Source organism: Myotis yumanensis, unplaced genomic scaffold (genome assembly GCF_028538775.1).
Source record: "Myotis yumanensis isolate MYYU_CA2020_CCGP unplaced genomic scaffold, mMyoYum1.0.hap1 SCAF_12, whole genome shotgun sequence".
Taxonomy (NCBI): domain Eukaryota; kingdom Metazoa; phylum Chordata; class Mammalia; order Chiroptera; family Vespertilionidae; genus Myotis; species Myotis yumanensis.
The window spans coordinates 29214499-29226072 of record NW_027223763.1 but is presented as its reverse complement, the minus strand read 5'-3'; the positions used below and the strand labels follow the sequence as shown (position 1 = coordinate 29226072).

The following is an 11574-nucleotide window of genomic DNA, read 5'->3' as shown; positions in this document are numbered from 1 at the left end:
CAATTGGCTGCAACGCTACGCTTCCTCGACGGATTGGTATTCTCAACCAATCAACAAAAGGAATGGGATCTGCTCGACTGGCGGAAGGAGTGTTCAATCTCTTAGAGGCGGACTCTCCCACTTGGCTCCAGCTCATTGGCTCCTGACTTTATCCTGCTGGAAAAACCTGGCACAATGGATTGAACCCTTGTATTAGTCTGGTATTATTATAGTATTAACCTACACATCTGTCTTCTTCCAAAATGAGGATTCACCCTAACCCTTCTCCTTGCTCCTTCAAAATGCTAACTCAGGCCACCCCTACTCTGGACCCTTTTTAACTAGCACTGCAGCTCTCAAACCACTCTATTTTAGTCATTGCACCCTCTGGTTAACGCTAGTCCCGAGGCGTTACAGTTCTTTGGGGCTTGGAGGTACCCTTCCTCTTACCACTGGGTATTAATATTAATGATTTGAGGATGGAGGGCACCCAGTCCAGAGAGAGGTCAAAAGGTTACCAAAGAACACAGCAGATTCAAGAGAGCCTGAAGCAACAAGAAAGTTGCATGTTGAGTTGAAGTCTTTGGGCCCAAAACACCAGCTAGCCCTGACTATATTCAACAGGCAGTTTTGGTAGCTTGTTAACTTGATTCATCCTTCAGACACATTTGACTGAAGCAGTCTACTCTCAAATTCCTAGAATTTGGGATTAAGGAAGGGGTGGGAAGTCACTCTGAGAGACTCAGGTTTGCTTGTCTCTCCCCTCTAAGAATCAAATACCTGCCCTTGCCATGGAAGGCCTGCCTAGACCACCTTCCAGACCCACCTCCACTCATTCTGTCAGCTCACACAGGATGTTGTGGCTTGGGGCTTTGCTTTTAGGCAATAGAAAGGGCTAAAGTCTGCTTTCTAAGTAAGCATTCCTCTAGCCCTTTCTTCTACCCCAGTCCTCAAGTCATAAGGTAGATGATGTTGGGAGATGGCACCTTAGACAACCAGCACTCAAATGAACCAGACAGCTGTGTATGTAGTATATGTAGTAGGCAGACAAGAGATAGATATGAGATTTTACTCAACACAAGAAAAGGGGAAACAGGGGGAAAGGTGCTATGAGCAAAGTCAATGCCTTGTTGGGGGGAGAGGTTTCTCTGGAACCAGATGGCAATAACTAGGCCAAAAATTTTTTTCAGGCATATCACCAACCTTTCAAAAGCTGGACTTATATAGGAATGGTCATCTCCAAACACATTCCCCAAGGATGGTAAAGCAGAAAGCCCTCCCCACAGAAAGATGGCCCACTGGGGCCCCAGCTAAGATTCTTTTCATCTTGGCAGCTACTAGTCACAAGGCTCCAGCAGAGATGTCCGAAAATCTTCAAGAAGGGTTTCATGGTCAGGAGGACGAATCCAGCTCAAACAGGTTTCAAGGTACAGGGGGAGAGACCTGGAGAGCAAGAAGGGTGAGGCCTAAGAGTAAAGGATAGGCAGAAGGTTGGGCAGCCCCTCCCTCCCTTTCATTCACCACCACCCACTCCAATAGGCCCAAGGATTCCAGGACACCAACTGCTCCTGGACCCAAGCCAGCAGGCCTCAACCTCACCATGTAGCATTCTCCTGTGGCAACTTAGTTTGGGCCTCCAGCCTCCGCCAAAGAGCAGTGGCCTCATCCCTCCGATCCAGCCTCCTTAGAGTCTGAAGCAGGTGAAATGAAGCGTCTCCATTACCTGTAGTCCCACCCCAGAATACAGAATCTTAGAACTTGACCCAGTCTTAGGCATCATTTTATGAAAGGGGAAACTGAGGCATAAAGCAGGGAACTGTCTTGCCTACAGTCACATACTAAACCAGATTATTCCCAATCATTCCTACCCCTAAGCACTGCCCGCCCAGGATAAAGGGCTCAACTAATTCTGCTCCTGCCCAACACCATCATTGTCTTTGTGTCTGAGGACATTAGGAAGACTGGGAACTCTTAGAGGCCTTCATACACACTTGTATATGTCTTGTGTACGTCTGTGTATATCCCTAGTTATATACAGCACAATCCCATTCACCCCTCCTATCTAGGAACATCACTCACTACCTCCCTCATGAGCCTTTACATCCTTGTGCATCTATGCATAGCTGATGTCATGCAAATATACATACCTGGGCACACCTGCACACTGAGGAGGAAGTCCTGTAGTGCTTTGGTATCCTGGCCACTGGCCACCCATTCTAGTCCACGACTAATCAGGGCAGCTGCCTGAAGCTGTTGTAGTGCCACATCTGACAGACACCCCTGTTCACAGTTGGAAGCAGGCCCTGGGGATCCCCAAAGTCAAGAAGTGTGTTACCAGCCACAAAGTTACTAACTAAAACCCCAAGTCCCCCTCTATCTCTTCTTGTGTCTGGAGTCTCTTTCTCTTAAATCTCCTGTTGGGCTGGGTCACGTGTAAAGGGAACTGATATCCACTACCACCACTTCCAGGAGGGAAGAGGAAAACTGAGTCTAAATCACCTTGTTCTTTATCCTTAGGTATGTACCGGAAGAGCAGCTCAAGGCACCTGAAGTGGGACATAGAACAGGGGTAAAGAGGAGTCAAGCTCAGAAACTCTGGGGTGAAGAGGTAAGAATGGAGCTCACCAGTTCAAGTCCCAATTAGAAAATTATCCCTCCACACTTCCCCTAGGGCCCCCTGGTTGGCTTCCTAGGCTCACCGGCTAAATTCACTAATTGCTTGTTTTGGGTCCCCTAGTTGCACCCAGGCTTGTCCCTGAAGCAGGTAGGTGGCAGAGACCCAGGGTGGGCAGTGTGGTGACTCCTTGGTTCCTTTTCTGGCATCTTTCCACAGCCAGGGCGTTTTTGGAAGCAGAGATGATGTACGGCTCAGCAGCTCCTCACATATGGTTAAAGCATCCTGAGCTTGGCCTGCCTGGATCAGTGCTGCTGCTGCCTCCAAGAATATCTCAGGCATACACGGCCCTCGGGGGCAGGGAGGTGGAGAAAACTGAGGTGGGAGAAAGATGCAGTGAGCCACCACCCCCAACCTCTGGTACCACATGGAAACCACCCATTGCTTGCTGCCCTGGATCCCCTGTTCTGGAAAGCCTTCCTGGTCTGCCCCCTCTACCCCCTAGACTGGACAGACAGAACAGTAGAGGAAAAAACACAAAACAGAAATCCTACTCTATTCCAAAGGAGACTCCAACTCTTTCCCCACCCCAACTGTAGAGAACCTTGAAGATATACTCACCTTTGGCTCCCAGCCATCCAACAATAGGGCCAGTAGGTCCAAATAATGCTCTACTGCATCCTCTGTCCTGAGGAGTCATAACCCATGAGCCTTACATTAGATCCTTGCAGGGACCTCCAAAGACTCCTAGCTAAGGGAGGGATGCTCAAGGGTCCTGGGGAGTGGGTGGTCTTGTGGCTCCAACCTTGACTCAGTATGGATATACCCTACTTACAGAATGGATTTGGGAGGACACTTCAGAGTTTTAAAAATACAGGTTAGTACACAGACAATAGAGGGGTGGGGGCATATGCTGGGGGACGGGAGTGGGCAGAGAGAGGTCAATGGGGGGGGGAAGGAGACATATGTAAAACTTTCAACAATAAAGAATAAAAAAAAAGATAAACCTGTACAAAAAATTTAAAAAATAATAATATACAGGTTAGTGTCTGGGAGAAGAGTTCAGGTCCAGTGGCAAGGCAGGATGTTGAGGAGTGGGGACCTAGGTCCTGCCACTGATTCATTCATCCCTCTGACTCACAAGAAGAGAAACTGAGTCAAGGTTGGAGCCACAAGACCACCCACTCCCCATCCCTGCTGGCAGCGCGCCCTAGCCCTGTTTGTATTTTGGGGCTGCAAAGCGAGATCCAAGCAACCACGTTACCTTGGCCTGTCGAACTAAAGGATGCTTTAACAGTGGGAAGAGGAGCTCGTGTGAGCAAGGCAGGACCTCACCTTCCCGTCTGTAGACATCGGCTTGCTAGCAGGTGTTTGACCTGGCCCAGTGTGCCACAGTGAAGGGGTGAGGCTGGGTCAGGTTGTGGGAGTAGCAGCTCTACCTCAATAAGAAAATGGGGGACTTCAGAGCTAGGAGTGACACTCAAGGCCTGAAAGAGACAAAATAAGAAAGTATATCTATAATCTTTCGAAGCCATGCTTCCTTCCACTTATACCTTGATTAATTGCCTCACACAAGCACCCCAGCAAGCCCCATATCTTCAACTGGAATAGTTCCTTACCTCAACCAGAAGCTCCAGACTCTCCAGCTCTGCTGCTGTGTTCCCCAGTTGCTGATACAGCCTAGAGGCCTCCAGAAGCGGGGGACCACAGATTAATCCCCCCTTCAGGGCTGCAATCAAGTAGAGCAGAGCTCTCTGTGGATTGCCCTAGAGGAGAAGACGCAAGCCTCAGCCACCCTCACAAAGAAAAAAGCTGTCCATAACACCCATGGTTTCCCCAACCCACCCTAGCACTTTCTTTACCATCTTTCGGAGACAGGTCCCCAACATTGTGTACACCTGGACCAACACAGGCCGTGGGCATAGACCTGAGGCTGCTTCATGCAGGCTGCTCAGTGCCCTGGGCAGGTTTCCTACGATCAGCTCCTGGAGGCCTGAGAGCAATCAGGGTGTGAGCTTAGAGAGGCCCATAAGACACGAATTAAATAGACTTATATATAGAACATGACAGGAAAGTCATGAGGCTAGAGACCCCTTAAGATGGGGAATGGGGCCGAAACCGGTCTGGCTCAGTGGATAGAGCGTCGGCCTGCGGACTGAAAGGTCCCAGGTTCGATTCCGGTCAAGGGCATGTACCTGGGTTGCGGGCACATCCCCAGTAGGAGATGTACAGGAGACGGCTGATCGATGTTTCTCTCTCATCGATGTTTCTAACTCTCTCTATCTCTCTCCCTTCCTCTCTGTAAAAAATCAATAAAATATATTTAAAAAAAAAAAAAAAAAAAAGATGGGGAATGGGGAGGAAGGAATGAGACTGCTGACCTTGGCGATAGGCAAATGCTGTCAGAAGGACATCCCTCAAGCCTTGGGCATCCTGCAGGGTCAATGGATCATCTGATTCCTTAGCTGGGGGGCTCCAAGTTTTTAGATGGAGCAGCAGATCCTCAGAGGACCCATTCTGGGAGAGAAGAACCAAAGAGGATCCAAGTCTGTAACTATTTCTTTTTCTGTTTCAGTCTACCCTGGCTGGACCTTGAATTCAAGGGTCCTTCTGATTCCTGTTCCCCCAATTCTAAGAGATAGCTGTGGGGAAAGGATAAAGGAAGGAAGAAAAACCAATGATCATCTATTCTAGAGTACCTCCTCACTCAGGATAAGCCCGTGAGGACACAGGGCAAGGACCATGTTTGAATTACTGATGAAAAGACAGACTGGGAAGTGACTTCTGCAAGGACATGAGAGCCCTACCACCACCCAAGATTATTAAGTGTATTTTTTTATTGATTTTTTAGAAAGAGAGGAAGAGAGAGAGAGAGAGAGAGAGAGAGAGAGAGGAACATCGATTTGTTTTCCCGCCCATTTATGCATGTATTGGCTGACTCTTGCATGTGCCCTGACCAGGGAATAAACCCGCAACCTTAGTGCATCAGGATGCCGCTCCAACCAACTGAGCTACCTTGCAGGACATAAACTACTTTTAAAATGCTCCCAAGAGAATCCCTCCAATGAGCGACCAACCAGAGGAAGGTCACCTAAGATTCCTTGAGAGAACCTAGCAGCCTTTCCAGCACAAAATGATCCTACTACAGCAGGGGCCTGTAGGGAAAAATCCCTTAGATCCAGGTCACTTCCCAAATTACCTGGCTGCCATTCAGGGTCTGCAGCAGCAAGGTCAGGTCCCCAAGATGGTCAGTGCTCAGCCAAAGGGCAGCCTGCAGGCCAGCCAGGTGGTGAAGGGCAGGGAGCAGCTCCGGCAGAAGGGAGGAAGCATGGAGGACGGAGTTCCACAGGCCCCTGAGCCCACATTCCAGCCTGGGCCCCACCTGTTTCTGGGTCTCCAGCACTATAGAGTACATACACACACACACACAGCTGAGATAGGACCTCATCTCTGGCTTTTCTTTTTGACAGGAGTCCAAAGACCGCAAAGGTGTTCCTGGTCTGAGGAGCACATGGAAGATCAGAGAAGGGCATCTCTCTTCATGGAGGTGGCAGATTATGTTGCTCCTCCCATCCCCCTTGCAAGGACTTAAACCCAGACTGAGGCTGGCAGGGGCATGGGAGACATTCTCTGGCCCTCACCTCTCTCTAGGCCCCTTTGGATATCCTGTGCCTGGTCCTCAGTGAAACCCTGGGCCAGGCTTGCCCTCAGGGTAATGAAGTTGCAGATGACAGTCAATTCCAAAGGGAGAACAAGAACAGCTGCAGGGAGTCCTAGAGCAACAAATGCTGGTCTCACAGGCTGCTCCCCCATAAAAGAGTCCCTAAACACCCCACCTCAACCAAATGGCCTCAATGAAGAATGCACCCTTTAAAAAAAAAGACTCCTTGGACAGAGTTTGGAAAGGGCAAAAAGTTCTCCCGATTAGACCATTCTTGGAACCATGTCTTCAAATGCTGCTGCTGCTGTATGTGTGTGTGTGTGGCCAGGAGATTCACTTGTACAAAGACATCCACTCCCTGTGTGTGCCTTAAACAGCCCTCCCCGCGCCCCCCCCCCCCCCCCCCCCCCCCCGCCATCCTGAATAATCGCCTCAATCCCAGAAATGGTGAAGAGGTCTCTGGCTGTGGAGGGGCAGGAGTGTGTGTGTTGCGGGGACGGGAGTGGGGGAGTGGGGGGGCAGGTTTTGAACTGACCATCCTGGAGAGGACCCTGCTTACCCTGCAGACTCTGGAGGAGTCCTCTGAGCCCTTCCAGCGCATCTTGAGCCAACTGCTGTCGCCTCGGAGACAGACCCAAGTCCTGAGCCACCTGCCAAACATGGGGTGTAGCGTCACGGAGAATAAGCCATTTCCTCTACCCCGGCAGCAGTGGCAAGGGGGGGTCATTCTCCAGTCATTTCTGGCTTTAGGAGGAAGTCAAGCTCACCCCCTCCCCATTGGCTGGGGTAAGTCCACAGCAAACCCTCTTTCTGGTATTTTGGGGCTGCAAAGCGAGATCCAAGCAACCACGTTACCTTGGCCTGTCGAACTAGCTGGTCATTCTTTTCCCTCCACAGGTCCAGGCAGCTGGCTTGTGGCACTGAGGAGCCCAGAGGGTTCTGATGGGACATGGCTGAGCTCGGAGACCTGGAGAGGGCTGCGAAAGGGTAAGCCTGTCCCCACCGAAGCCCCCACCCTAGGGGGGCGGGGCCGTGCACTCGCCTCGCGGTCTCGCCTCCAGTTGGCCCGGCCGGCAAGACTCTGAGCTGCTGTTGGTTGTCTCCGAGGCACACTCCCCGCGGGAAACTCGAAAAAGAAACGATCCGGACACGCCAGTGAGGAAGGCAGAGGCGGGCCGGGAGCCGGAGGCGTGTCTCAGAGCGGAGTTCTACCGCTCGCCGTTCCACCAGCTGGACTCTCGTGCCCAGGCTTTAAGAAATCGATATTGAAAACAGAGCCCGCGGGCTCAGCGCCTCCCTCTCAGCCACACTTCCAGGTCTATGGTTTCCCCGCCCTCCGCGGAGGGCAGGCCGTGCGATGCATTCTGGGAATTGTAGTACCGCCGAGAGAAGCTAGAAAAGTTTGGCTCGGAAGCAAGTGTGTCCAAAAGGAACCGACAGGAGACCAAGGCCCTGGGTAATCGGGCCATCCTTTTTCTGTTCACCACGGAGCATCAACACTCTCACCACAGTCGGCTCGACCGCCTGCAGTCTGCCTGCTGGCAGCGCGCCCTGGCCCTGTTTGTGCAGCCTGCACTGCTGCTCACCGGTATAGTACCTGCCCAATCCTTTCAGCAAATGGAGCCAGGAGACTTGGATATCCGGGTGCAACAAACAAAAAAAAACAACTGCGACCATTACCTCACATAAAATCAACTCAAAATGGGTAGGTTGGACTTCATTAAAATGAAAAACGCTTATGCTACAAAGACACCATCAAGAAAATTCAACCACAGCCCGGCCCACGTGGCTCAGTGGTTGAGCTTCTATCTATAAACCAGAAGGTCATGGTCCGATTCTGGTCAAGGACACATGCCTGGATTGTGGGCTCCATCTCCAGTGTGGGTGTGCAGGAGGCAGCTGATCAATGATTCTCTCACATCATTGATGTTTCTCTCTCTTTCCCTCTCCCTCTCAGAAATCAATCAAAATACATTTTAAAAAAGAAGGAAAATACAACCACAAAGTGGTAAAAAATAGTTTGCAAACCATATATTTCATAATGGACATGTATCCACAACATGTAACTCTCAAAGCTCAATAATAAAAAGACTTACTTGAAGCATTTTAAAGCAGGCAGAAAAAAAACAAACAAGAACTGAATATCTTACCAGAAAAGATACATGAATAGCTAAGAAGCACACAAAAAGGTGCTCAACATCATTAACCATTAGGGAAATACAAATTAAAACCATGAGATACCATTATGCACCTACACACAAAGAATAGTCATAATAAAAAATACAGATAATACCAAATGTTGGCGAAGATGTGGAGAAACTGGAATCCTCATACATTAAAGATGGGAATTTAAAATAGTACAGTTACTTTGGAAAAGGTTGTCAGTTTCTTTAAAAGTTAATCATAAACTTATATGACCTAGCAATTCCACTCCAAGAAAATGTGGACGAAAGGGGCCACATGCTAACCTGACAAACTCAGAGGTCTGCATGGGAGTCTTGCAAACTCAAACACCTAAAGTAACCACAAAGGATGGTTTGAAATTAAACTTTAACTAAAAGCAGTTATGGTGGGTAGTCACCTCCTAGGCCTGTATCTTCCCTGATGAGTCAACCTTTACCTTAACTGAGCTTATTGTCTTTTTGCATCTATGATAACATATTATTGAAATGTCAGGGTAACTTGTAACTTTTTTGGACCCCTCAGGGCACAACCAAATATGCTGGGCTCCAGGGCAGATACCACAAATTCCTTCATTGTTATTGTTATCATGTTGTTGACTGCTAACTATCCCACCTAAGTAATGTGTCTATCATTTTACTTTTTATCCAATCCCAGAGGTCACCCCCCCCCCCCCCCCGCTTTTGCTTTCTCCTGCCTCCCTAATTTATCACCAATGGATTTCATGTAACCCACTTACGCCTCCTCCTTTGATGTAATATATAAAACAAGGTGAAAAAATACCATTCTCCAGAGCATTATCCCAATCCATTGAGATTCTGCTTCCTAGCAACTGTGGATAGTTTGGCTCAAATAAACACAAAAATTCCTTATAGGGCCCTAGCTGGTTTGACTCATGGATAGAGCGTCGGCCTGTGGACTGAAGGGTCCCAGGTTCAATTCTGGCTAAGGGCACATGCCTGGGTTTCGGGCTCAATCCCCAGTAGGGGGCATGCAGGAAGCAGCCAATCAATGATTCTCTCTCATCATTGATGTTTCTATCTCTCTCTCCCTCTCCCTTCCTCTCTAAAATCAATAAAATATATTTTTTTAAAAATTCCTTATAGGTTTGAATGTTTTTATATTAACAAAATCCTCCCAAGAGAAATGAAAACAGACTTGTATGCAAATGCTCATAGCAGTTTAGTTTGTTGTTGTTGTTAATCCTCACTGAAGATATATATTTTTTTCCCATTGATTTTTAGAGAGTGGAAGGGAGGAAGAGACACAGAGAGAAACATCGATGTGAGAGAGGCACATCTATTGTTGCCTCCCGCACAGGATGGAACCTGCAAGCAGGGTACATGCTGCAACCCGACCTTTCAGTCCGCGGCCAGGGCACTCATAGCAGTTTTTAAAAACATATTCACAATGCTTTTTTTTTTTTTTTTAATATATTTTATTGATTTTTTACAGAGAGGAAGGGAGAGGGATAGAGAGTTAGAAACATCGATGAGAGAGAAACATCGACCAGCTGCCTCCTGCACATCTCCTACTGGGGATGTGCCCACAACCAATGTACATGCCCTTGACCGGAATCGAACCTGGGACCCTTCAGTCTGCAGGCCGACGCTCTATCCACTGAGCCAAACCGGTTTCGGCATATTCACAATGCTTTTAAAAACTGGAAATAATCCAAATGTCCATCAGATCATAGCCATGCAATGGAATATATGACTCAGCAGTAAGTCATAAAGTGATAATGTACCAATATGGATGAATCTCACAACCTTATTCTAAGTCAAAGAAACCAAACCAAAAGACCACATATTGCATTCCATTAATATGAAATGTCCAGAAAAGATAAATTATAAAGACAAAAAGAGTGGGAGGGGATTGATTGTAAACAAAGACAGGGAATTTGTGGAAGTGATGAAAATTTTCTAAAACTAAATTGTAGCACTTGATAATAGTTTTTTACATATGATATGAAGAGAACAACATGGCAAAAGAAAAAATAGAATAAAATGAACATCAAAACTTTAAAATTTTATTTTTATGTGCTATATAAATAGGTTAATTAGCAGTATAACTAAATAGTAAGGCTGCCAGTCTCCTTCAGACAAATGAACAAACAAAACTTTAAAATTTTGAGCTTCAGCCGAAACCGGTTTGGCTCGGTGGATGGAGCGTCGGCCTGCGGACTGAGGGGTCCCGGGTTCGGTTCCGGTCAAGGGCATGTGCCTGGGTTGCGGGCACATCCCCAGTGGGAGGTGTGCAGGAGGCGGCTGATCGGTGTTTCTCTCTCATCGATGTTTCTAACTCTCTATCTCTCTCCCTTCCTCTCTGTAAAAAATCAATAAAATATATTTAAAAAAAAAAAAATTTTGAGCTTCAAAGGACACTGTCAAGAAAATGAAAAGAGCCCTGACCAGTTTGGCTCAGTGGATAGAGTGTTGGCCTGCGAACTGAAGCATCCCGGGTTCGATTCCAGTCAAGGGCATGTACCTTGGTTGCGGGCACATCCCCAGTAGGGGGTGTGCAGGAGGCAGCTGATAGATGTTTCTAACTCTTTATCCCTCTCCCTTCCTCTCTGTAAAAAACCAATAAAATATGTTTTTAAAAGAAGAAAATGAAAAGATGACCCACAGAATGGATAGAATATTTTCAAATCATATATGTGATAAAGGACTTGTATCTAGAATATATAAACAATGTTTATAACTCAATGATAAAAAGAAAAGCCAATTAAAAAACAAAGGATCTGCTCAGCCTGCATGGCTCAGTGGTTAAGCGTAGACCTATGAACCAGGTTGATTCCCGGTCAGGGTACATGTCCAGGTTGTGGGCTGTCCCCAGTGTGGGGCATGTGGGAGGCAGTCGATCAATAATTCTGTCATCATTGATGTTTCTCCCTCTCTCTCCCTTCCTCTCTGAAATCAATAATATAAATTATATACAATAATATATATATAATACAAATAATAAAGTAAAAGGTGCAAGCAACCCAAATGTCCATCAGTAGATGAATAAACAAAATGTGCTATATCCATACAATGGAATTGACCATAAAAAACAAAGTACTGATTCACACTGCAACATAGATGAACCTTGAAAACATTAGGCTGAGTGAAAGAAACCAGACGTAAAAGACCACATA

General features: G+C 47.3%; 1 protein-coding gene across 1 annotated transcript; it reads right to left on the bottom strand.

Annotated features, from left to right (window-relative positions):
* Nucleotides 1–1058: 1058 nt before the first annotated feature.
* Nucleotides 1059–7367, bottom strand: FANCG (FA complementation group G). The gene is made up of 15 exons (XM_070430121.1): nt 7297–7367; nt 7110–7221; nt 6814–6904; nt 6235–6366; nt 5793–5995; nt 4975–5110; nt 4456–4586; nt 4213–4359; nt 3929–4080; nt 3215–3281; nt 2679–2968; nt 2479–2525; nt 2127–2282; nt 1579–1702; nt 1059–1422 (listed from the first exon to the last, which is right to left on the bottom strand). The coding sequence occupies exons 2-15, from the start codon at nt 7203–7205 to the stop codon at nt 1317–1319; spliced, it is 1878 nt and encodes a 625-aa protein (XP_070286222.1). The 5' UTR covers nt 7206–7221; nt 7297–7367; the 3' UTR covers nt 1059–1316.
* Between the last annotated feature and the right edge of the window lie 4207 nt (nt 7368–11574).

What these genes read in the sequence shown, in the direction of transcription:
- FANCG (XM_070430121.1), bottom strand. Translation starts at nt 7,205, where the DNA reads ATGTCCCATCAGAACCCTCTGGGCTCCTCAGTGCCACAAGCCAGCTGC. An exon ending in GTCTGGAGCTTCTGGTTGAG is followed by an intron (nt 4,081 to 4,212) that starts GTAAGGAACTAT and finishes TGTCTCTTTCAG; the next exon opens with GCCTTGAGTGTCACTCCTAG. An exon ending in CAGTGTGCAGGTGTGCCCAG is followed by an intron (nt 1,703 to 2,126) that starts GTATGTATATTT and finishes GTGGGACTACAG; the next exon opens with GTAATGGAGACGCTTCATTT.